We start from the raw sequence: 24,809 nt of genomic DNA on the forward strand, positions 1-24,809 counted from the left end.
GTATCATTATATATATTATATAAAATATTCATGTTCTGGTGGCAGGGTCCCCGGGCGTTAGAGCCCGAGTGTGATATCTCAGCCAGGAGCCCCCCACCGTATCATTATATATATTATATAAAATATTCATGTTCTGGTTTTCCATTAAAAAATAGATTAGAAACGTGAATCGAGGGAGCTGGAATCATTATTTATTTAATGAATTCAATCATTTAAATAATAGAATTTCTTTGGTTATTTCACGTTTATTTATAAATACTGTGAATGATCTTTTTTAGTTATAGATATTGGTGTAAAAATTCACTTTCTTATCAGGGGAGGAAAGAGGATTCAATATTAAGGAATAAAGGTTTTTTTCCTTCGAGTTCCTGCTGTAAGGCAATCGCCGTAGCAACCAATAAAACGTTTATTCTGATGATAATAAAGTGCTGTTGGGATGGTGACATCACACCCAGATACTCTCTGTGTGGGGGGGTGCATTTCGTTGTAGGGCGAGTAAACACTCACCAGGTGCTTATTCAAATGAGTGCTGCGGTGCCCGCTGGTCTACCCTTCCCTGTACCATTTGAACGCGGGTATTATCAGCAGCACGCACAGTCCCGGCCCCCTCCCCGGCATGGACCCCCCTCGCTATTCGCTCGTTTTCACCTTTCTTCTAATCTCCGGCTCTCCTCTGAGGACTCGTGAAATCCCCCCGGACGACGCGGTGAGTCTCAGATCTACTAAATGGCGTTTATTGCGGCTCCCGGGACGCTTTATTCAAACTGTTCCGGATGGTTTGTCGGTTTTCCTCCGTTATGGCGCATTCTATACAGGCTGTCCTACCCTGGCTGTGATGAGCTTCTGCCGTGGCAATGACATGGTCTTATTATCCGCACAGGGGTTAGGACGTGGAAGTGGCGCATGCATTCAATTCGCTGCTTCGTGGGCATTTCCCATAGAGACCTCTCAAGTCTTAATGTCGTTTCACAAAAAAGCAACTTTTTTTTTATCCCATTAAAGGTGTGGCTGGGGCTGATGAGAGTTATTTTCCATTGACCTAAATGGCAGATAATCCTCAGCACCCTCAGCCGCCTTCTGGTGACGTTTCTTTTTCATTCCACCGAATGCTTTCTCCGTCCGCCATTGATATCCCATTACACCGATTAATATAGCGCCCGCAGATTCCATAGCGCTGTTACAACACGGGGGGGGGGACTTAACAATAATATTCAAGTTAACAATAAAACACATGAAGACAAGAGGCGGAGAGAGCCCTGGTCCTAGGAGCTTACAATCTATTAGGAGGGTGAGGGGGGATGAGACGGAAGGAGCTGGGCTGCATGGCTGAGGATGATGGGATTGTAGTGAGCCAGAGGTCTGGAAGGTGGGGAGGATTTCTTCAGGATGCTGGCTGAGGGTATTAGATTGCAAGCTCCTCTGAGGTTTTAAGGTTAAGTAGGGGAGAGTCTGACAGAGCGGGGCAGGAGATCCCCGAGAATAGGAGCGGTGCGGGTGACATCACGGAGATGCTGGGGGGGAGAGGGGATAACGGATGGAAGGACGGAGGGGGGGGGAGAGCGGAGAGGTGATTTAGGGGAGTATTTGGAGATAAGGGATATAGAGAGAGGTAATGGAGGGGGGGGGGAGCGGAGAGGTCAGTTAGGGGAGTATTTGGAGATAAGGGATATAGAGAGAGGTAATGGATGGAGGGGGGGAGCGGAGAGGTGAGTTAGGGGAGTATTTGGAGATAAGGGATATAGAGAGAGGTAATGGAGGGGGGGAGAGCGGAGAGGTGAGTTAGGGGAGTATTTGGAGATAAGGGATATAGAGAGAGGTAATGGATGGAGGGGGGGGGGGGGCGGAGAGGTGAGTTAGGGGAGTATTTGGAGATAAGGGATATAGAGAGAGGTAATGGATGGAGGGGGGGGAGCGGAGAGGTGAGTTAGGGGAGTATTTGGAGATAAGGGATATAGAGAGAGGTAATGGATGGAGGGGGGGGAGCGGAGAGGTGAGTTAGGGGAGTATTTGGAGATAAGGGATATAGAGAGAGGTAATGGATGGTGGGGGGAGAGGTCAGTTAGGGGAGTATTTGGAGATAAGGGATATAGAGAGAGGTAATGGATGGAGGGGGGGAGCGGAGAGGTGAGTTAGGGGAGTATTTGGAGATAAGGGATATAGAGAGAGGTAATGGAGGGGGGGAGAGCGGAGAGGTGAGTTAGGGGAGTATTTGGAGATAAGGGATATAGAGAGAGGTAATGGATGGAGGGGGGGAGCGGAGAGGTGAGTTGGGGGAGTATTTGGAGATAAGGGATATAGAGAGAGGTAACCGGAGTGTCACGGAGTCTCTGATATCTCTCCAAATATGAAAAAGTGATATGACAGTTGGGGGTCTCGGGGGCAGTGAGGCTGCCCCGGGGTATGTATATCATATGTGTCTCGCACCCTCTGACCCCTTTGCTCAGGGTCACTGCCGCATATATCTGCCAGTAATGATTTGTTTATTCAAACGGCCCCCGCGGACGGATACACAGCTCGGTAAATACTTCAGCACAGCTCTGTTTGCACAGCTCAGGTTTGCATGCTTAGAACACGGCTCGGGTGTCCCATCCTCAGCTCCGAGTCAGGGGGCAATAATATCATTATTCACTACCTCCGGGGTACCCCAGGGCTCAGAAGGGGGTCAACAATATCATTATTCACTACCTCCGGGGCGCCCCAGGGCTCAGTAGGGGGTAAATATATATTTACTTTTTCGATACTTCCTATACTATAAACAAAAGCGAATGTTCTGGAATTTTGCAATTAAAAAAGGCTCAGTCTTAATCCCCCCCGCCGGACTCTCTGATTAATGAAAGTCTATGGAGGAACGGACTTCATTAGCATCGCCATAAAGCATCAGCTCAGTGTGGTGTTGGAGCCGGGAAAGTCACCCAAAATATCACATGACTGACAGCGCCGGCGATACCAGAAATCCCGGCCGCTGGCGTTGATATCGTTACCCCCGGTAACATCAGCCGAGACGGAACCCCTGAGGCTCAGCCAGGAACTCCTGACGTCATCACCAATGAAACATAATGACTGTTTTTTGCAGATTCCGCCCCAATCCATCATGATGTCACTTCCTGTTCATATTAAATGATGACATCACATTATGCCCCCCCCATTCCAAGCCCCGGGCGGTGCATACACAATCCGTGTTTCCCGGTAAAATTGGCGCTGCGCATGTGCAGCCAGTGAAAGGCCAATCTGTGGTGACAGGTGGGCAAATGGCACAGAACTCCTGTCAGGACTGCCCCGGTTATATCAGGACAACTGGTACAAATATAATGTGGGGCGCAGCATAATATCACGGCCTGTGACTGCACACTAAATGGAGGGAAAGGGAAGAGGCTGAACAGCCAATCAGAGCTCACTCTGTGCCCTAAAGCCCTCCCGTTCTTTCTGTCTAGGTGGGGATGGCGCTGGGGGGAGGAGCCGCTCTGACTGGATTAATCCGGTAATCTCCTCACATTACCCCTGCAGAGGGGCCGCTCACATACTGCTAATCAGGGAAATCTACCACAGGATGGGGCCCAGGCCTCTACCCCTTCGGGGCCCTGGGGAAATTGCTGCATGTGCTCCTTGGTTAATCGTGACCTGATTCTACCCCCCATATATCCCATTGGATCTGCAGGATTATTCCTCCCCTTTGAGTTGCTGATTGGTTCAGGCAGCCTCTGTAATGGTAATCAGATAATGCTGGCTCTGCCACGGGCTGCCTCCGATCCCGGCTTCCCTGAAGTAAATTTAAAGGTTTTAAGCCAAATATTTCGGAAATGATCACAGATTGATAAATACCGAGCTGTGCGGAGATTTTTCCCATTCCGGAGATTATTACCCCAAAAAGGGTGTTTTTTTGCCGCCATCTTGTTCTTTGCATTAAATGGAAGCTATGACTGACTGTTTCAGGCCGGAAGCATTTGCCCCCGTGCTGGACTCCGGGTCCGAAGCTCTGGATCCGGTGAGTATTTTATATCCTTTTATTATCATTAGAATTTGCCTCTACCTGGGGCAGAAAGGATCTCGGCTTTCACTTTTCTAGGGACACTCAGGAGGCAGGTGGGAGGGGCTAAATATAAACCCCACCCACATTGTGCCTTAGCCTCTGCCCCTGCGGGGTCACTGTTTGTATCCACATATTTTGGGGGGGCCCTGAGGTGAGGGGGGTAGTTAATGAGCGATTGACGGCGGTAATCTCTTGCAGGCGTGGTTTCCGCGGCGACGTACGTAAAGTTTACCCCGCGTAGCTGGGATGCAGATAACTTCCAGCTCGTCACAGAAATTCTCCAGAACGCGGCCTTTCCAGAGACCGCCATCAAAATCACAAAGATCGAGACAACAACAGGTGCGTGGCACAGACGCCCAGAACCCGCCGGCGCACCGGCCCCATCCGGCCCCCGGAATTTTTGTTCCGTTTTAGTAAATGATCTGTATTTTGGTGACGGATTCTGCTGGTTTAAGGCTGATGTTTCCGTGTCTCTCTCTAGAATGTTCCAGAAGACCAGGCGGGATTCAGTGCGAATGTCAGCCCGGCTATTTATTCAACATGACCAAGTGCCGAGCGACCCCGTCGTGCAGCGTCCCGATGGGAATCGACTCCTACTGCATGTGCGCTCAGGGGTCCGCGTGGAGCACGGTCTACTGCGAAGAGCCACCCCCCAGTACGAGCGGGGCACGGGGGGGGGCACAAGCGGGTTAGATCGCCAGCTGGTGACTGCGGTCCTAGTGTGCTGATTAGCAGCGCAGATCATGCCTTCACCCTCAGAGGAGAAGCCGCCGTCTTGGTGCCAGCGCTCGGATTTGCTCTCTGGTCGGGGGTCTATGTCATTGCGTCGGGGGCTCGTAGTTATTGATCATCGCTCTGTTGCTAATCGTCAGCTTGTTTCGTAGACCCCGGCAGCATATCGCCGTTATCGAGCCACGTCGGGGGGGACGTCCACCTGCTGTTCAGCTCCGCCGAAGAAGTCACCAACATTCAGTGGTTTTTGGTAAATGTGATTCAGAAACAGACGAGGGAACTTCATAACGGCACGAAGACCACCATAGTGACGTCCGGCGCGGGCTCCGTCCTCAGCATACGGGAGATATCCAGGAGCTGGGAAGGTATAAGCACTGTGTTTAGCAGATACAGGTATCAGAGTTCCGGCGGTCAGCTGGGTAACATGTTTGCTGCGTGTCGCAGGCGTATACGTGTGCAGATACAGGTATCAGAGTTGCGGCTGTCAGCTGGGTAACATGTTTGCTGCGTGTCGCAGGCATATACGTGTGCAGATACAGGTATCAGAGTTCCGGCGGTCAGCTGGGTAACATGTTTGCTGCGTGTCGCAGGCGTATACGTGTGCAGATACAGGTATCAGAGTTGCGGCTGTCAGCTGGGTAACATGTTTGCTGCGTGTCGCAGGCGTATACGTGTGCAGATACAGGTATCAGAGTTGCGGCTGTCAGCTGGGTAACATGTTTGCTGCGTGTCGCAGGCATATACGTGTGCAGATACAGGTATCAGAGTTGCGGCTGTCAGCTGGATAACATGTTTGCTGCGTGTCGCAGGCGTATACGTGTGCAGATACAGGTATCAGAGTTCCGGCTGTCACCTGGGTAACATGTTTGCTGCATGTCGCAGGCGTATACGTGTGCAGATACAGGTATCAGAGTTCCGGCTGTCAGCTGGGTAACATGTTTGCTGCGTGTCGCAGGCGTATACGTGTGCAGATACAGGTATCAGAGTTCCGGCTGTCAGCTGGGTAACATGTTTGCTGCGTGTCGCAGGTGTATACGTGTGCAGATACAGGTATCAGAATTTACTGTGGCAGTCGATCTTCACGTTCCACCTGCCGCTGCAGCCGGGAGAGATCCGGACGAACCCCGCGTCGCTGACTCTTTGGAGGGATGACCCTGATTTCGGGGGGGTTACCCTGGAATGCTGCATCCTGGATGACGGGGAGTTTTATAACGTGGTCTGGGAGCCCCACAGCACCCCCGCAGGTAACACGGAATGCACCCAAACACGTGCGTGACTGTGTGACCATCCGGTGTGAGCGTGTTAGCTTGCCGTGTGACTGTGCCGTGTGAGTGTGTGAGCATGACTATGCTGTGTGACCGTCCCGTGTGAGCGCGCGGTGTGACCGTCCCGTGTGAGTGTGTGAGCATGACTATGCTGTGTGACCGTCCCGTGTGACCGTCCCGTGTGAGCGCGCGGTGTGACCGTCCCGTGTGACTGTCCCATGTGACCGTCCCGTGTGACTGTCCCATGTGACCGTCCCGTGTGAGCACGCGGTGTGACCGTCCCGTGTGAGTGTGTGAGCATGACTATGCTGTGTGACCGTCCCGTGTGACCGTCCCGTTTGAGCGCGCGGTGTGACCGTCCCGTGTGACCGTCCCGTTTGAGCGCGCGGTGTGACCGTCCCGTGTGAGCGCGCGGTGTGACCGTCCCGTGTGAGCGCGCGGTGTGACCGTCCCGTGTGAGCGCGCGGTGTGACCGTCCCGTGTGTCTCTTTCAGACATCGAGGTGAGGCACGGCGAGGTTTGCTTCTCGCTCTCTCTAGACGTCGCTCCGGAGAGGGATACTCGCTATCGCTGCGTCTTCCAGGACGGTGCCAATCGCTCTGTGGCCGTCGGCGTCCCCGTGGCGGTCATACAAGGTGCTTGACGTGTTACATGTTACCGGGTCCCTACAGACAGGTCTAACAGCTCTGCTGGGGGCCCCTGAAATCTTTTCACTGAGGGCCCCTATAACCCCAGGGTGTTAAAATCAGCCCCCACTTACTGATCGTGAACCTGCGCATGGCCGCCTGCTGCACGTGTAATGTGTGTGTGTGGGGGGGGTAGGCGCTGTGGGGTTGCCCAGTGATCCGTCCCGGGCCTGATAAACAGTTATATAAATACAGGGGAGGGGTATTTAAAGGGTAAAGAGGTGGGGGAGGTGCATTTTGCGCATGTGGTTCTTACTCGTAGTATTTAGCTCATTACTGGGGTAATCAGTGCTGGGCCTATCTAATTGCATGCCCCTTTTTCCTTTACACTCTGTTTTTCCTCCCCACAGTCACAGATGTATTCTGCCCCGTTGAATATGGTTATAACGCTGTATGGAATGTCACCAAGGTGGGGCAAGTGCAGGAGATTCCCTGCCCGCGGGGTAAAAGAGGCAGGGTAACCCGGAGGTGTTTGAAAGACGGGGGGTGGGAAGCCCCACAAGCCCGATGCGTGGACGCCGCCCTGCTGGCCCTGCTGGGGCAGATACAGGTGAGATACAGATTCATTTCACTAATTCCACCCCAATTACAGGCACCGGGGCAATAACCGTTACAGGTTCAATGAAGAGGTGATGAGTCACCCTGCAGGGGGCGCTACACGCATTGCCACCAGTGTCTCATATATACTACATCGTCCGCACCCTACCCACAATCCTCCGGAGATTACCGGGACCACGTGAGGCTTCGTAAAAAGTTCTCTTTATTTAGTGCATTGGGGTAAGATGACAGCGTGACACGGATAGATAAGTGGAACAGCCTCCCAGCAGAGGTGGTAGAGGGTAATACAGTGAGGGTATTAAACATGCATGGGATAGACATACGGCTCCTGAATCTAAGACGAGACCAACGACTGATTAAGGTTTGACTCTTTACAGCAGGAGAAACGGGCGACTAGACGGGGGCCGGATGGGGGCCGATCTCCTGACAGGGTCTATGTAAAAAAAAATGTTCTTTGTCAGCCAAAGAATGAACGCAGAATTTAATGCAAATAATTAACCCTAAAAGTATTATTATCAGTGAAATACAGTATTTATTATTATTTTATTATTATTAATTATTGTTCTATTATTATTATTATTATTATTACTATTTATATTATTATTATTACTAATATTTATATTATTATTTATATTATTATTATTATTACTAATATTTATATTATTATTATTTATATTATTATTATTATTACTAATATTATTATTATTATTTATATTATTATTATTATTACTATTATTATTATATTTTCAAACCCAGATGAAAGCAAAAAAAAAAAAAAAAACTCAATGCCTAATTTTGCCCAGAAAGTTGAAAACTTTGATGATTTGTGCCTCTGGGGGCAGTCAGAATACCCCCCCCCCCCCGATAAACCCCTTTCTAATGGGATCTAAAAGTCATTAATGCCAGAAAAGAATGAAATCCGCCATTAAAGTCGCCCCCCGTACCCCCGCCGGGGAGAGCGTCCTTCTCGCCCGGGCCTCATCTGATTGTAATAAAGAGCCGCGGGTTCTCTGCTCGGCCCTCGTAAGGACACCAAGTGTATCGGCGTCCCTTAGGCTTCACTTTTCCGGGGTGAAAAACCCCAAATTTGTTACATTTTTCTAGTTCAGGCCAAATTCCATAATTTGTTTTCTTTATGAATAACCTGTGTGGATATTTTTTGCCCCCAAAATCCCTTTAACTTCGTTTCACGTGAATAACCGTGTAACGGGGGGGGGGGCGTGTTCTCTTCCTCCATCAGCGGCTCCGGGCCGGGCTGGGAATCCCAGAAGAGGAGATTCCCGGGAAGATTCAGACGTTGAGAAACTACAGTCTGCGGCTGGAGAAATCCGTCGATTCCTTCTGGGAGGTCGTGACCTTGGTGGAGGCGATACGGGGCATCTCGCTGGCAGCCACCGAAAACCACGTGAAGATTAACAGCAGCACCATGGCGGTCAGTGCCGTCTTCTTACTGCCCAAGAGACCATTTCTAAAAGTGGAGGTCCATCCAAATACAGATAACCCCATTATTGCCCCCCCCCCAGAGCAGAGGGCAGTAAAGTCATAACAAGCAGGTTATATGGAGTAAAATCTGTAAAGGGACCCTAGGGGCCCATATCTAGGCAATGGACCTGCGCAGGTAAACCTGGCCATGGTGTTTAGGATGCATGTTGTGGTGGGCCTGGCGCTGAGCTTTATGTCAATTTACTCTTTGTAGGACTTTGCAACCGCGTGCAGTCAGGTTTTGGACCTGGAATCCCAGTCCGCGTGGGCCGATGCATTTGTTCGCTTTCCTTCGTTGGGGGCCGTGTTCATGCAGTCTGTGGAGAACATGACTAAGAGTCTAGAACCCAACGGGAGAAGTCTCAACCTCATCCTGCCCAATGTTCAGATGAAGGTTCTGGCGCTCAGCAACCTGTCAGCGAGCGACTACAACCTGACGTTCTACGCAAACCCCGCGGTGGAGGTGTACATCAAGAACGCCACGTTACAGAGGCTCCTGGACCTCGGCAACCTCACGGCGGCCAGCGTGGTGCTTAGAAAACTGGCGCCGTTTCTTCCAGGTCATTACGGCGAAGGCCTAGAGGACTCCAGTTACGTCACTAAAAGCAATATCCTCATCACCGCGATTGTAACACAGAACGGCAGCGTGAGACAGGCTGACGTGGATTTGATTTTTGCCCAGGACTACGGGGTAAATGACACGAGGACCGGCTTTGCTCGGTGTGTGTTTTGGGATTATACGTCCTTAGGAGGCGTCGGGGGATGGTCCACCGAGGGATGTCTCTCTTTCCCCGAAGATAATGACACTTTATGCCGTTGCGACCGTCTGGCTTCCTTCTCGATTCTGATGTCTGCTTCCGAGGCCCCCGAGGTTTTCTCCCTGAAATTTATCAGTTACTTTGGTGTCGTGACATCCGTCGTGTGTCTCGTTATCTGCCTCGTCATATATGCGGTGGAGTGGAAATCAATGGTCACCAATGAAATTTCCTTCTACCACCAAATGGCTATGGCCAACGTGGCCTCGTCTCTGCTCATCGCTGACGTGTGGTTCCTGGCCTCGTCCTTCATGGAGAAGAAACACACCAACTCGCTCTGCATATCCGCAGCCTTCTTCCAACATCTATTCCATTTGGCAATCTTCTTCTGGACGCTCTTCCAAGGCCTTGTTCTTCTTCATCAACTCGTCTTCGTCTTTCAACAGCCCAGCAGACTGGCTGCATCAGCCATCATGGCGGCCACCGGATACCTCTGTCCGCTTGTAATTGCCGTAGTGACTCTTGCTATATATTATCCCATGAAGTCATACATCGAGGACGGAGCCTGCTTTCTCAACGGAGACAACGGAGCCATACATGCCTTCTCGATACCTGTACTCTGTGTTGTTGTGGTGAACATCTTCATAGCGACGCTCGTGGTCTGGAAATTACTGCGACCCGCGGTCTCCGAAGGACCCGACGGGGAAGACAAAGAGGCGTTGATGTCAATCTTTAAAGCACTCATCGTCCTCACAATCGACTTCGGCCTGACCTGGTTGCTTGGAATAATAACTATGGTCACGGAGGTCGACGTTGTCTTCCATTATCTATTTAGCGTGACTTCATTCCAGGTGAGTGAGAGGATGCGGCATACGGCGGAATCTGCCTCGGTTACAGCAGATTACCGAGCCGGTTACACGCGTCAAACGCCGGTTAGTAAGCAGCATAGAGGCAGTAGATTTCCAGGAGGCTCCTTACTGAGGTCCCCAAACCGTGGTTTTCCCAGCCAACCCGAAAAAACTGCAGAAGATGGGGTTACTTAATAACCGGCACATTTTCCTCCACTTTAGCCGTGTCACGGGGGGTACAGCGTTTAAGGGTTTAGACCCCCATCTCTGGGATTGTAACTGTATACACGGTAAACTAACCCTCGCCGTTACCCATCCCCCGAGGTGCCTAGGAGAGGCGGTATATATATACACAGCGTATATACCTGCATGCAGACCATATACATTAAGATGAATGTTACTGGAAATAACCCGAGAACGTTTATTCATTGTTACCCCTCAGGGGCTGTTTATCCTGCTACTCGGATGTCTCACAGACAAGAAGGTAAGTCTCGTGTCTGTATCTGTTGCAGGGTCGCATGGCGGGCCGTGGGTAATTTGGGGTGTCTGATGGACGGTAGCTCGGAGCTCACGTTCGCTCTTCTTCACAGATAAGAGACGCGCTTTCCGAAGGGTGCCTGAAGCTTCGCGCCCGGTGTCCGGCTCTCCCATCCTTAAACGTCTGCGGAAGAGACTCATACTCCATGGTGAGAGCTTCACCTCGTGAGATTTATGGATAAGTCCCCGTAAATCTGCGTTTCACTCGCCCAGATCTCTCGCGCCTTCACAGCTCGCAGCGCCGTTCAGTCATTTTGTTCTTTCGTTTCCTTCACAACGTAAAACATGGAAAAACTTCATACAAAATGTATCTGGAAAAAGTGTTTTTTAACAGAATTAAGCGCATTTTTTTTTAATCAAAAAATCTTGTTTATTGTCTTATGCTCAATGACGTGGGTTACGGTCATTCCGGCAGACGCTTAGGAGGTAGATTGCAGCTCAAATTGTGCCATAAAATAAAAGAGCATGTTTGGACCTTACAGGCATCTAGAAAGCCCCCATCTCAGCTCCCGGTACAGGGGGTGCGAGGGGATTTTGCCCGCTTGTGAAAAAACAAAAGACGGACTTCATGCTTCATGTTTTCTTTTGTCAGGACCAGGGGAGCGAGGAACAGTCTTTAGAAATCTACAAGCCGACGGAGAGCGGCGTGTCGGGCGCTGGGTAACCTGGGATCCCGAGGAGAAAGAGCGGCAGATGCCGTGAATCCCAACATGGTACTGACCGACGCCGCAAAGCCCGAGACCCACGGGCGTCCTGACCAAAGCCATAAATCCCGAGACCCACCGCAGTCCTCACCCCTGCCGCAAATCCCACTGCAAAGCCCGAGACCCACCGTGGTCCTGACCAACGCCGCAAATGCCGAGACCCACTGTGTGTGATAGGACCAGGTTAACGGGAGTTGCCCCAGACCTCCTGTCCCTGGGCAGAGACAGACATTTTCGTGGCACTCGGGTTGTCTGGGGGCAGTTTAGACAAAGTGGTTCGTTGTGTGAGCCTGGCCCTGTCACACCGTGGTCCTGTCCACCGGCACAAATCCCGAGACCCACCGGAGTCCTGACTGATGCCGCAAATCCCAAGACCCACCGGAGTCCTGACTGATGCCGCAAATCTCAAGACCCACCATGGTCCTGACCGCCGCCGCCTGCATTTGCTGATCACCCCAGGTAATACTGTCTACCAAGAGCAAAGCCTCCCACCCCAACTAACTGCCCTCCCCAACGCTATTAAACTTACTTTCAGAAACACTTTTTGCATTTGTTTGCATTCTGTATGAAAATTGTAATTATATATCAGGTTGTCACGGGAACCAGGACCTTAATCTCGGTTTCCATGTAGGAGATAGCTGCCCGTCTCTAGAACTAGACTTGGGCACCAGGGGGCTCTTCGTGTTCGTCTTCGTGTTCGTCTTTGGGGGGGAAAAAACCTTCGTATTCCGCGAATATTCGCCCGTTCCTGTCTTCTCTTCGGGCGAATATTCGCGGACATTCTTCGTGCTCGTTTAATCTTCGTTTCCTTCCCGGTTGCCTAGCAGGGGTTAATACGGGGTTAACAACACATCGGAGCAGCAGCAGCTGCCGTGAAGGAACGTGTGTGCAACTCTATTGGTCGTTTCGGCAGGGGGCTGGTCTGGCATCAACGAGTGAATTGCAGAACGCACTTCATTCGTTGATGGCAGGCCAGCCCCCTGCCGAAACGACCAATAGAGTTGCACACACGTACTGAGGTGTACTGTACACAAAATGACCTAGAGACAAATGCTCCAAGGAATTTGGCCTCCGTTTATCATACACAAGATCATCATCCATAGATGTTTAATAAAAGAATAGGGATTATTTTACATTTTTAAATTGATTTTGGACCACTTGTAATACATGCCTAACATTTGCTACCTATTCACAATGGCATACTTTGCAACAACCCAACTTTTACTGGACAGGACTGGAAAAAAACAGGACTGTCCACCAAAATCTTGGGTGTGTTGGCAGGTATGCGGATGGAAAAATGTTGGACAAGAACTAAAAAATAGCTTAGGGTTAATGTACGGTTATGTTTAAGATTAGTAGCAGTGCACTGGTTTGGTTAAAGATGTATTATGTCTAAATAATAATTTAATTTTAATTTTAATGGGTTTTAAAAAATTAAGGGGTTTATTTAAATGTATTTTAAAGTTAGATTTATTATTTAGTACTTTATTATATTTATTTAATGTTTATACTAGTGCTACCTACCGAGCTATAACTACCAACGTGTATTTGCATACCTAGATAGCTAAATTAGATGGGACAGGACTGGAAAAAAGCAGGACTGTCCCTGAAAAAGTTGGGTCTGTTGGCAGGTATGTGGATGGAAAAATGTTATAGTATGAAGTGTGAGTTATAGCGTTAATGCTAGTGAGTGTAGAAGTGAAGGCCAGGACAAATAACAAGAGGAAAGGTCCTTGTGATTTGTGCATTGTACGTGTATGTGTTATGTGTGTTATGTGTGTTGTCACTGTGTGTTATATGTGTTGTGTGTTATGTGTTATGTCACTGTGTTATTTGTGTTATTGTGTGTGTTATGTTTGGTTGGTTGTGTATCAGAAGGAAAATAATGAAATGGAAAAGGAAAAGGAAATGGGAAAGGCGAATGAGTGGGCAATTGGCGACCCGCTCACCTGTTTCACCCTAGGGCAAAGCATCCGAAGACTGTCAGTCCTTGGCGTTTGGCAGCAGACTTCCAGAACTCAGACACTAGGCCCTAGCGTAAATTGGCTACACCGGCGGAGGTAGCAGGCATTGCCACACCGCAGCAAGTGCAACCAGGGGGGAGAAACTACCCTTTCCATTAGGGACATCTGAGGCATGATTTCAGCCAGGAAGCGAACTGGCAAAAGATACTGGCACCACCACCAGCAGCAGCGTTGGAAAAGGAAAAAGGTGAATGAGTGGGCAATTGACGACCCGCTCACCTGTTTCACCCCAGGGCAAAGCATGAAAGTCTGTCAGTCCATGGCGTTTGGGAGCGGACTTCCAGAACTCAGACACTAGGCCCTAGCGTAAATTGGCTACACCGGCGGAGGTAGCAGACATTGCCACACCACAAACACGTGCAACCAGGGGGAGAAACTACCTTAAACATTACAGAGAAAAAAAATTAACTTTCCAAGCTAAGAGCTGGGTAACCCAACTTGGGCAGATTGAATTTAAGAAAGGCAATCTGCTCCATCAGATGAGGTGCCATGTGTGAGCGCTGTGGACTCAGTATGTTTCCAGTCATAGAAAACACGCGCTCACTTTGAACAGTGGTTGGCGGACATGATAGTAGCTGCTGCGCAACCCATGAGAGTGCAGCCCACACACTCTTCTTTTCATCCCAGAAGCTAAAAGGATCAACATTAGGCGCAGAAGGAACTTCACAGAGGTAAAGTTTGACCATTTCAGCAGCACTACTCTCCTTTCTGCTGCTAGCTCTGTCAGATGGTCCAACTATACTCCCAAGTGCCTCTTCCCAAAACGCAGCTGCTCCACTCAGCTGTGTTGTGCTGCTTGTGGCGCTGCTGATGATACTGCTGCTAGGAGTGGCAGACCACATCATCTCTTCCTCCTCCTGCACCTCTCCCTCCTCGGACAGCATTCCCATTTTACGCTGCCAGTCACGCACCTTGTTGACCAATTGCTCCCGGTAGCTACTGAGAACATTAAATTTCAAAGCTAGCTTTCCCATAATTCTTGGATCGCAAAGGCACGCTAGCATCATTTCGGGACTCTCTTCCATGCGTTTGCGAAGGTGTACTTTTAGCAGATCCTTCAGCTTCCTGGCTATGGCTGCTACGTCAGGATGTAGAGTGCCACCTTGAACAGCCTCACGGTTTCCAAGGAACGCATCCATCTTGCTGCCTAGATGGGAGAACACTGGGATTACCTGGGCCAGACTGGCAGTGTTTGAGCTTAAATTTTCTGTGGCATCCCTGAATGGTTTAAGGACTGCCACTAGCTGGGCGATCACTGTCCAATCCTCCCTATTCAATGGAGAGGTAATCCCAATATTGTGCTCTGAGGCAAGATTATGGATTGCCCTCTGCTGCTCCAAAATCCTCTCCAGCATGTCTAACGTGGAGTTCCACCGTGTACTGACATCCTGGCGTAGGCAGTGTACGGGAAGACCTGACCTCTCTTGCTCTTCCCTCAAAAGTTGGCTAGCCTTAACACTATGGTGAAAGTGCCCAGCGATCATTCTGCAGCGGGACAGAACTACTGCTGCCACATTAGTTCCTTCTGACATTGCTGCCTTCACTACAAGATGGATGATGTGGGCTGCACAGCGCACACCAACAAAATGACCATCTCGCAGCGCTTTCACCATATTGGCACCTCCGTCAGTTACCACAAAACCAACTTCAACATTGGTGCCCGCCTCTGCTCCCACCCAAAGGCTAAACATTTTCCTCATTGCATGCAGAATATTTTGGGAAGTGTGCTTTTCATCCATCACTTCTGCATGGAGAAGGAAAGATCGGTAGCCTGCTGCAGCAGCTTCCTTAGACACACCGGGCTGCCACCAGGGTGCTGTCAAAGAAAGAAAGGCATGCTGGCCGCTAGGTGCACTCCACAAATCTGTAGTGAAATGAACAGACTGACCAGCAGCCTTGGAAAGCTCCTCTTTCGCTGCTGCAACACAGGACCGATACAATGAGGGGACAATGTTCCTGCTGAAAGTGGAACGTGACGGAACTGTATATTGTGGAGCCACAGCCGCCATCAATTGTTTGAAAGGCTCCCCTTCGATCATAGAGAAGGATGCCCCTCCAACAGCAATGAACTGACCAATCAGTCGCGTTACTTTATTGGCCTGCTGTTTGGGCATTGACCTTTTGGATTGGAATGCCACAAATTGTTCCAGGGTGGGCTGGACATGCAGTGCTCCAACCTGCCTTGGTCTCTGGCTGCCAGCACTAGCTGCTGCTGCTGCTATTGGCTCAGAAGAAGAAGCTGTTGGGGTTTTTCCACGGCCACCAGCTATGCTGCCTGCACTAAGTTTTACTTCTGCATCTTTTCCCAATAGCACAGCGTTGTGTTGAGTGCTGAGGTGATGCTTCATGCTAGCACTGGTAAAATGGCCAGACACTTTCCCACTGCTTATTAGCTTCCCACAATGCTTGCACTTTCCATAGCGCCCTTCTTCAACATTTTCAAAGTGCTCCCAAACTGGGGCGCGCATAGCCTTGGAGTGTGACTTGGGTGCTGCTCCTACTGCTCGGGGTGGATGAACAGAGGCAGAACTAGTGGTGGTGGGACTGGTGGTAACAGTACTGGCCATAGTGGGACTGCTAATTGCTTTAGATTTGCTAGGTTTTGCTGCTGCTGCTGCTGGTGGTGGTGATGGTGATGATCGTAGCGGAGAAGGTGGAGGCTCAGGGGAAAATTGTGCACTAGTCATTTGGACACTGCTCCCTGAGGAATCTGATTCCTGACCACTCATCTCCTCTACTTCCTCTGGCTCATAGTCTAGCTCTTCATTAGCCAGATCGAATGGAATTCCTGCTAGGCTGGAGCTAAGACTGATATCGTCGTGAGACTCGTGACTAGTAGTAGTGCGAGCAGGAAGAATAGACTCTGCACTTGGCCTCTCAGTCTCAGGCTCCTCTGCTACCTCGCTAGGTGGAGTTCCACTATGTGTAGCCCTCTCTCTAACTGTCTTTACAAAAATTTTGTAAGGACTTGGTGGCTTGCTAGAGGTACTAGGAGGACATGGCGTGGCGGTACCAGTGGGAACAGTAGGCGCAGCACTAGTGGTGGTAGAGGCGGTGGGGGTGGTGGTTTTCTCTACAAAGGAATTAGATCGCTTTGGTTTGGGACCCCTCTGAGTCTTGCTGCTAATTTGGCTCTGCTTGGTACCTTGCATGCTGCTTGTGGATGGGGAAGATGCTGCTTGGGGCAAAAGGCACTTCTTTTTAGTCACTGGGCTGGTACTACTTGTGCTACCCTTTAACTTTGAACGTGCTTCTGGTGCTTTAGGCTTTCCGTAAAAAACCATAGAGCTTGTGGGCCTAGCCGCACTACTACTGCCTGCTTTTGGTGCCTTTCCTTTACTTGATGATCCTTCAAGCAATGCTTCCCCAAATGATAAGCGAGAGCTTGGCCTACTTGGCCGACTAGACTGACGCAAAGGCTGCATCTTAGAACTTGTGGTGGTGCTGGTGGTGGTGGTAGATGGAGCTTGTCCCTCCTTAGTCCCAAAAGGAGGATCCATTTCAAATGTTGTGTTGTGTGTGTAGTGTAGTGTAGTGTAGTGTTTAAAAAACTATAAAAAAAAAAAAAAAAAATATAAAAAAGGAAAAACGAATTAAAGACAAAAAAATTAGAGAAAGTTCTCTTCAGTGCTACTGCTTAAAAAGTAAAACTATGCACTACTGCACTGTGCTGTTGTGTGCAATCTGCCAAAGTGCTAAAGTTATTTAAATTATTAACTCAAGATTAACTATTTAATAACTAGCTATATTTCCTTACTATAAATCTACCTCTAGGCAGACGCTCTCAAACCCACTAAGCTAAAGTGAGGTTAAATCAGATTCAGTATATGATTTATTAATTAATATTAAGTTATATAATATTAATAGATTAGAAATAATTCATTATAATAGATTATGAATTAGAATTTAGAATTAGAATTACTTATATTATAGATTATGAATTAGAATTTATATTGTTATATATTATTTATAATATATTATAGATTAAGATTAAAGAAGATTAGAATTATTTTGGTACTACAGCTAGTAGCTTGAAGCTTTGCTTAGTACAGCTCGTCACAGTCAATTTTTCTTGAAAAGAATTAGAAATAAAATAAAATGTCACAGCAAAACGGTTATCTTCACTGCTGGCTGCACTCACTAGCCCAACAAGTTCACTTCACTGATGGACTGAGGTGAGCAAAACACTAAGGGTACTTTTAATAAAATTGAAATAAAATGTAAAATAAATGAGAAAATCTTTGCAAAACAGTTAACGTCACTGCTTGCTGATCAAAAAAAAACACAGCACTTATGCGGCTGCACTCACTAGCCCAACAAGTTCACTTCACTGATGGACTGAGGTGAGCAAAACAAATGAAATAAAATGAAAGATTATTAATTAAGAAAAATTGACTTGGTCTCTTGCTGTTGCTAAAACAAAGCACAAACTATAGAGCTGCAGCACCAGTACTAATAAGATTAGCTGAACTATACGCTAGTAGCAATTAATTAATATTATTACTTTTATTTATAGCTAATTTAATTAACTATTAAGATAAGAAAGAATTATAGAATTATTGATATTACTGATTTTAGATTAGACACTAGCAGATGTCTTGAATGTCTACAGTACACTCTACACTAGTATACTATTACTAACTATAACTGACAAATATATATATAATTTTATAATGAATTCAATTATTAATATTAATTAATATTACTGATTTTAAATTAGACACTAGTAGATGAATGTCTACAGTACACTCTACACTAGAATACTATAGTATATATATATATGACTGACAAATATATTTATATATAATATTATAATGAACTATTAAATTATAGACTCTATTAAATTGTTATTTATGAATTCTATTTAATTTATTTAAGCAGGACAGGCAATAGGCACTAGTGCCAGCCCAGGGCAAGGGCACCCCAGTGCCACTGAGACACTGGGTGCACTGTCAACTCAACAGCACTTACACTACAGTTGATGACAAATTAAAAAAAAAAAAAAAATTAAATTAATCAAATTATTATTATTAATTATATTAAGTAGCACTGAAGTGAGGATGAAGTACACTGTGAGAAATGGCAGGCTAAGGCTTACCAGTCTCACACAGAACAGAACAATCTCTCTGTAACGCTCGGATGCAGCACAGCAGTGTTGCCAAAGCAGTCACAGCGAAAAATGAATGGATCTCTCAGGCAAGCTCTGGTCTTATAAAGGCGCCTTCAGAATTCAAAAAACAGCAGCACAGGCATTGGACGAGACCCTTAGCGTGACGTCACAAGAGTGAGCTGATTGGACAGACGAGATCAGCTCACTCCTGTTTGAAATTTTGGCGGCTGCGCGGCAAAAACGAAGACGATCACGAAGAGTCTTCGTCTTCTCCTACGTTTTGCCGGCACTGTATTCTCTTCGGCGTGTCTTCGGAACGAACAAAAAAACGGCCTCTTCGTGCTCGTTTTCATGTTCGCCCGAAGACGAATGCGCAAGTCTACGTAGAACTCCCTCCCCGTATCGGCCTCCACAATGATGCTGATTCGCTTCTCTTTCTCTGCAAATCTATCGGCATTATTCCAGCCTCCGGGTGCACTTCTGCAAAAGGGGTGGATCCAAGGGGCCAGCTGCTGCCCCGTTCCACCAATCAGGGGAGGAGGGTGTGTCCAGAGGATCTCCACCCTTTCACAGAAGTGCACCGGGAGGCCCGGCTGACAGAGAAGCGGATGGAGAAAAACGACACAGGGCGAAGCGGACTAAGACAGGACTAGAAGAGGGATGAGAAGCGGATCCGCAGGAAAGGAGACGGTCACACGGAAGCAGTTGATGGAGAAGTGAGAGAGACACAGACAGAGAGACAGACACGAGAGAGTGAGAGTGCCATAGACACGAGGGACATGGACACAGAGACAGAGAGATATAGACAGAGAGACATAGACAGAAGAGAGAGAGACATAGACACGAGAGTGAATGAGAGACATAGACGCGAGAGAGAATGGGACTCAAAGTACTTTACAGGAGTGAATTATCTGAAGGATTGGGAGAAAAGATGGGTTTTAAGTTTTTTTTTTAAAGTCTCTAAAGATGGGGCCTCTCTGATTGACAGCGGTAGAGAGTTCCAGAATGTGGGAGCCGCGTGACAGAACGCGCTGGAGCCGGATTTCGTGCGCACTTTGGGTAATGAGAGAAGAGACATATGTGCGGATCGGAGGGGGCGAGCAGGGATGTCGGGAGTAAATAGCTCTTTCAGGTAACAGGGTCCCTGGTCCTTTAGGGCTTTAAATGACAAAATGCCTATCTTAAAGTGAATTGCATAGGAAGCCAATGGAGAGACCGTAAAATAGGTAAAATAATATGGCACGAGCAGGGTTGATTTGTTGATAGTCTGGCTGCTGCATTCTGAGCCAACTGCAGTTTGTGAAGATATTTTTCTGGGAGGCCTACATACAGAGCATCGCAATAATCCAGACGAGATTCACAAATGCATGGATTGGGGCGCCGTATCCTCCGGTGGGATTAGGTGCTTTATCCTGGCCATATTCCTCAGGTGGAAGAAGGCACATTTTGTTGTGTAGAGATTTGACGTTTAAGTGACAAACCACCGTCACGGAGTACTCCGAGATTTCGCACTTCACTTGACCTGAGTAGCTCTAAACCCCCGGATTCTATGCCAGTTGTGTTAGTATTTCCTAGGATCGGCGCAGTTATCCTTTGTCCTCTGATCCACAGGACTTCTGTTTAATCAGGATTTACCTTTAACCAGCTGGCCTGCATCCATTCTAAGAGACCTGCTAAGCATCTGTTGAAAGGAGATGTTGGATCCTTAGTTCCTGGTGTAAAGGAGAGGTGGAGCTGCGTGTAATCTGCATAGCAGGGGTATCTTAATCCATGGTGTCTGATGATGCCCCCAGTGGCAGCAGGTATAGGGCAAATAGAGTGGGAGATAGAATGGATCGTTGTACTCCACACGTTGGTGGTGTGGGAGGTGAGGAACACATTCCTGATGACACCCTCAGTGACGAAAGATTTAAACCATGTTAGAACTGTGCCTCCCGGCCCGCATAGGTGTTGCAGCCGCTCAATAAGAATCTTCTGACCAATGGTGACCAATGGTGCCCAATGCTGCCGACAGGTCTAGAAGAATTAGGATTGAATGACGCCCTTGTCTCTTGCCAGCAGGAGGTCATTCAGAACGCGAACCAGGGCAGCTTCATCGCTATGACGTTTTCTGAAGCCTGACTGGAAAGAATCAAAGATATTATTATTTGACAGATGGGTTACATTAACACACATTTTTCAATGATTTTTCGGGCCCTTTTAGAAGAGGTTTCACGATTGCTTCTTTCAGTAGGTCTGGAAAAACTCCGGCGTTCAGAGAACATTGGATATTTTTGTAAAAACTGGGCCTGCTGTTTCTGATGTAGGGAGGAGATATGCAGGTCCAGGATCTAAGTCGCAGGTTTTGTGAGATTGAGACGATTTCTTCCTTGCCCAGAATGTTAAAACTTGTCCACAGGGTGGGGGAATTTGAACCCCCGTTTTTTTACCTCTGTAATGCCTTTGGCTGTCCTTCTGGAATAGAGGTCTGGAGGGAAGCTATCTTACCTCAAAAGTAGGCTGCAAAATCTTCACATTTGGACCGTGTGAGGTTTGTGGAGGGATGCGGGCAGAGCCTTTCTACGGTGCGGAAGAGCTGGGCTGGTCGGTTGTGTGCAAGGCTGATTTCATGAGACAGAAAAGTAGATTTTTTCTTAGTTATTGTGAGTGGGTAGTCGGTAATGCGCTCGGTGAAGGAACGCTTGTCATCCTGGTTGTGCTTTTTTTCTTCAGCATTCTGATGGTTGGGTGACCACATTTTATTTGCCATTCCGGGACACACTATGAAGCCCATGAGATCACACACACAGATGTGTGTATGTATATATATATATATATATATATATATATATATAACTCAGCACTGAAGGTATAGATCAAATAAACACATGGAAACAGCACTGCAGATATTGATCAACTGAATACGACATAAAAACCCTGTACTTGCAGATATACATAAATAATGTATGGAAGCATAGCAGATATGGATCTACAGAATAACACACAAACCCAGCTTTGCAGGTATAGATCAATTGGAATTCACATAAAAACTCAGCATTAAAAGGTATAGCTAAAATCCCATAAATTACAGGCATAGATCACAGGTTGCACACCCCAAAGCCAGCCCTGGCAGCCACATCACCCACGTAAAACCTGACCAGCACCCAGATAACACACAAGACTTGCCATCTTTGTCCCCAAACAGTCCAGCATGAGTCAACTTTGTCTCTAAACAGTCCGTCCTGTGCCATCTTTGTCGCATATACACCCTGCTTGTGCCATTTTTGCCTTTCCACAAATAAATTATACATCTATGATACACACAAACACTTTTACAGTCACTCACCGATTCACACTTTCATTCACATACCGTATATCAAATGAGGTCTGACTATTAGACTAAGATCCAGATCCCCCGCATCGCTGCAGGGGACCTGGATCCTCCTGTGCGGTAACCTCAGCTGCTGCCGGCAAAAGTGCCGGCAGCAGCCGAGGTTGCATACGCGCGTACCTTCCTACTCCCGGGATAGCCCGCCCACTGCGGGGAAGCAGAGCCGGTTGGGGAGATTGCTGCAGGAGCGGGACCCGGCGGCACTGTGCCATCCCAGAGCGGATCCAGTAGACCTCTTCAATTTTCTGGAGGAGGCGGGGCCTAGCGGGGTCACACAGCGTCATGCGGAAATCCCGTGGGAGCTGCAGCAAGCGCCTGCTGAGGCATCGCGGTGAGTGAAGTGCCTGAGTGGGTATATTAGTGTCTGGGTAGGTAGGTAAGTGTCTCGGTGGGTAGGTAAGTGTCAGAGTGGGTAGGTAAGTGTCTGGGTGGGAAGTGTCTCAGTGGGTAGGTAAGTGTCTCAGTGGGTAGGTAAGTGTCTGGGTGGGTATATTAGTGTCTGGGTATGTAAGTGTCCCCCTATATGCCACTCTGTCCCATGATATGGGGCAGAGTGGCATATAGGAGGGTATAAGGCATGCCTGGGGGCAGATGTGCATAACTGGTGGCAGATTGGTAAATTAAAGGAAATTAAAAACAAAACAAAAATAGACATGAATTCTTATTTACTAGTAAAACTTTTTTCCTATAGGGTCGTCTTATAATCAAGCAAATACGGTAATTGTTTATTCTCTCACTCACACAAATCATTTACACAAATGTATTAACACATTCTCGCAAATTCTTTCTCTCCCTCATTCAATTCATCCACACATTAATTCATTATCTCCCTCATTTAGACAATTCATCCACACATTAATTCATACTCTCTCATTCAGACAATTCATCCACGCATTAATTCACTCTCTCATTCAGACAATTAATCCACACATTAATTCATACTCTCTCATTCAAACTCATCCATACATTAATTCATACTCTCTCCCATTCACACAACTCATCCACACACTAATTCATTTATTCTCTCACTCAATCTCACTCTTTATTTCAATATTCTTACAACCCTCTTCCTCACTATCTACCCCACTCTCCCTCCCAATGCATTGTCCTGGACTGAGGCTGCCCATTGCGGGACTGTCCCGGGCAATCCGGGACCCATGGTCACCCTATCTGACGGTATCATAAAAACCATCCACCATGCTCCATGGTTTGACAGGTTCAATGCGAAGCGGAGCAAGGCTGTTCAAGGTATAGCTCACCCTCTTAATATACTACTTGGACTAATAGGTTGGGGTCTTTGCAGGTGCCCAGTAATTCTGTCGAGGTTTGATAAAAAGATTGGTGACGTCAAACCCTTTAATGAGCAACGTTTGGCTAGCCTTGGCGGGGGAAGATTGGTCAGCTCTGAGGAGATGGAGAAGTTTAGGCAGGGATGATCTGACCATATTACTGGGTTTACTTTTACAGCAGGGATTTCAAGTTCAAGTTGAAACACCAGGTCGAGTATGTGGCCTCTTTTATGAGTGGCAGACGTGACAGTTTGTGTGAAGCCAAGACTACCCACCACGTTTAGCAGATCGTTTCCCAGTTGGGAAACTGTATCATCAATCCAGGCATTGAAGTGCCCCAGGATTAGTCCTGTCCCAAGATCTGCGCGTTCCTCTATGAATCTCTTCCTATCACCAGGTGGCCTGTATATCAGTAGACTCCTGCACCCTTTCACAATGGAGATGCGGGCAGCTATGCATTCAAAATGCTTTGTTGTACTAACTGAGGAGACTAGGATTTAAAGGAGACGCAGCCGCGAGAGCGATAAAAAAAAAATTCAAACCACAATTCTGAGCTCTTTGCTTCGCTTTCGTTTGTTTTGCGGCGCCCTCTCTATTTCGAGACATCCGTACAAATTGACAAATTTCTGTAGTATTAAAATTCGTACAATTCCGACATCACACGTCTAGTATGGTGGGGCAGAGCGGAGACGGTAATAAATGAGACGACTGTGGGCAAACGAGCCGATTTATTAAAAATGGAACCAGGTCTTTCATCCTCCGCAGAGCAACGGGAAGGCGATGAAACCAACAAATTAAAATTAGGCTTAAGAATAAATAAACCAATCAACTTTTATGGGGTTAAACCTTCAGAGTAAGGGGGGGGGGGACTGATTTCTGCAAAAGTTTATTCACTTCATTTGCTAAAAGACTGCAATTTGTAACAATCATTCACACATATTGAACGTGCTTAATTCACACAGAAGACGCGCTGGGATTCATTGGCCACGGCCATCAACATAATATATATATATTGTTAGGGATATTAATGAGACAAAATAGGCAAAACCAATATTTCGTCACACACACAAAATAACGACGCTACCAAACATTGTAGGACCGCATCCACAATATTAATTTAAGGAGATACCCTATATTTTATCTCCGATCCTAAATCCTTTCAGATCGCCGAAAATTATAATTCAAATTATATAGATAACGCCACGATAGTCAATAAAAAATATTTAAAAATATCTGACAATATAAATAGCACATACGCACGCACATATACATACACACACACACTTTTTAATTAGCACTTCTTAAGCGTTCAGGCCGGCCGTTCAGCGGTAACTTTCTCTTTTCCCATCACTAAACCTCCCCGTCCGCCAGCCAAGGGCAGCACAACGCAAGCCCACGGGGGCCACAAACATGCCAGGGACC

General features: G+C 47.6%; 1 protein-coding gene across 1 annotated transcript; it reads left to right on the plus strand.

Moving 5' to 3' along the window:
- The first annotated feature begins 616 nt into the window (after positions 1 to 616).
- On the plus strand, positions 617 to 11,592 carry LOC149271725 (adhesion G protein-coupled receptor F3-like). The gene is made up of 13 exons (XM_089507171.1): positions 617 to 706; positions 3,931 to 3,982; positions 4,226 to 4,366; positions 4,509 to 4,682; positions 4,900 to 5,124; positions 5,788 to 6,003; positions 6,519 to 6,659; positions 7,061 to 7,260; positions 8,509 to 8,700; positions 8,965 to 10,437; positions 10,796 to 10,837; positions 10,944 to 11,055; positions 11,483 to 11,592. Exons 1-13 carry the CDS (start codon positions 617 to 619, stop codon positions 11,590 to 11,592), a joined length of 3,168 nt encoding a protein of 1,055 aa, XP_089363297.1.
- The last annotated feature ends 13,217 nt before the right edge of the window (positions 11,593 to 24,809 follow it).

The sequence above is a fragment of the Sceloporus occidentalis genome, unplaced genomic scaffold (assembly GCF_023333645.1).
Source record: "Sceloporus occidentalis isolate IW3139 unplaced genomic scaffold, rSceOcc1.0.p SCAF_469, whole genome shotgun sequence".
Lineage (NCBI taxonomy): Eukaryota > Metazoa > Chordata > Lepidosauria > Squamata > Phrynosomatidae > Sceloporus > Sceloporus occidentalis.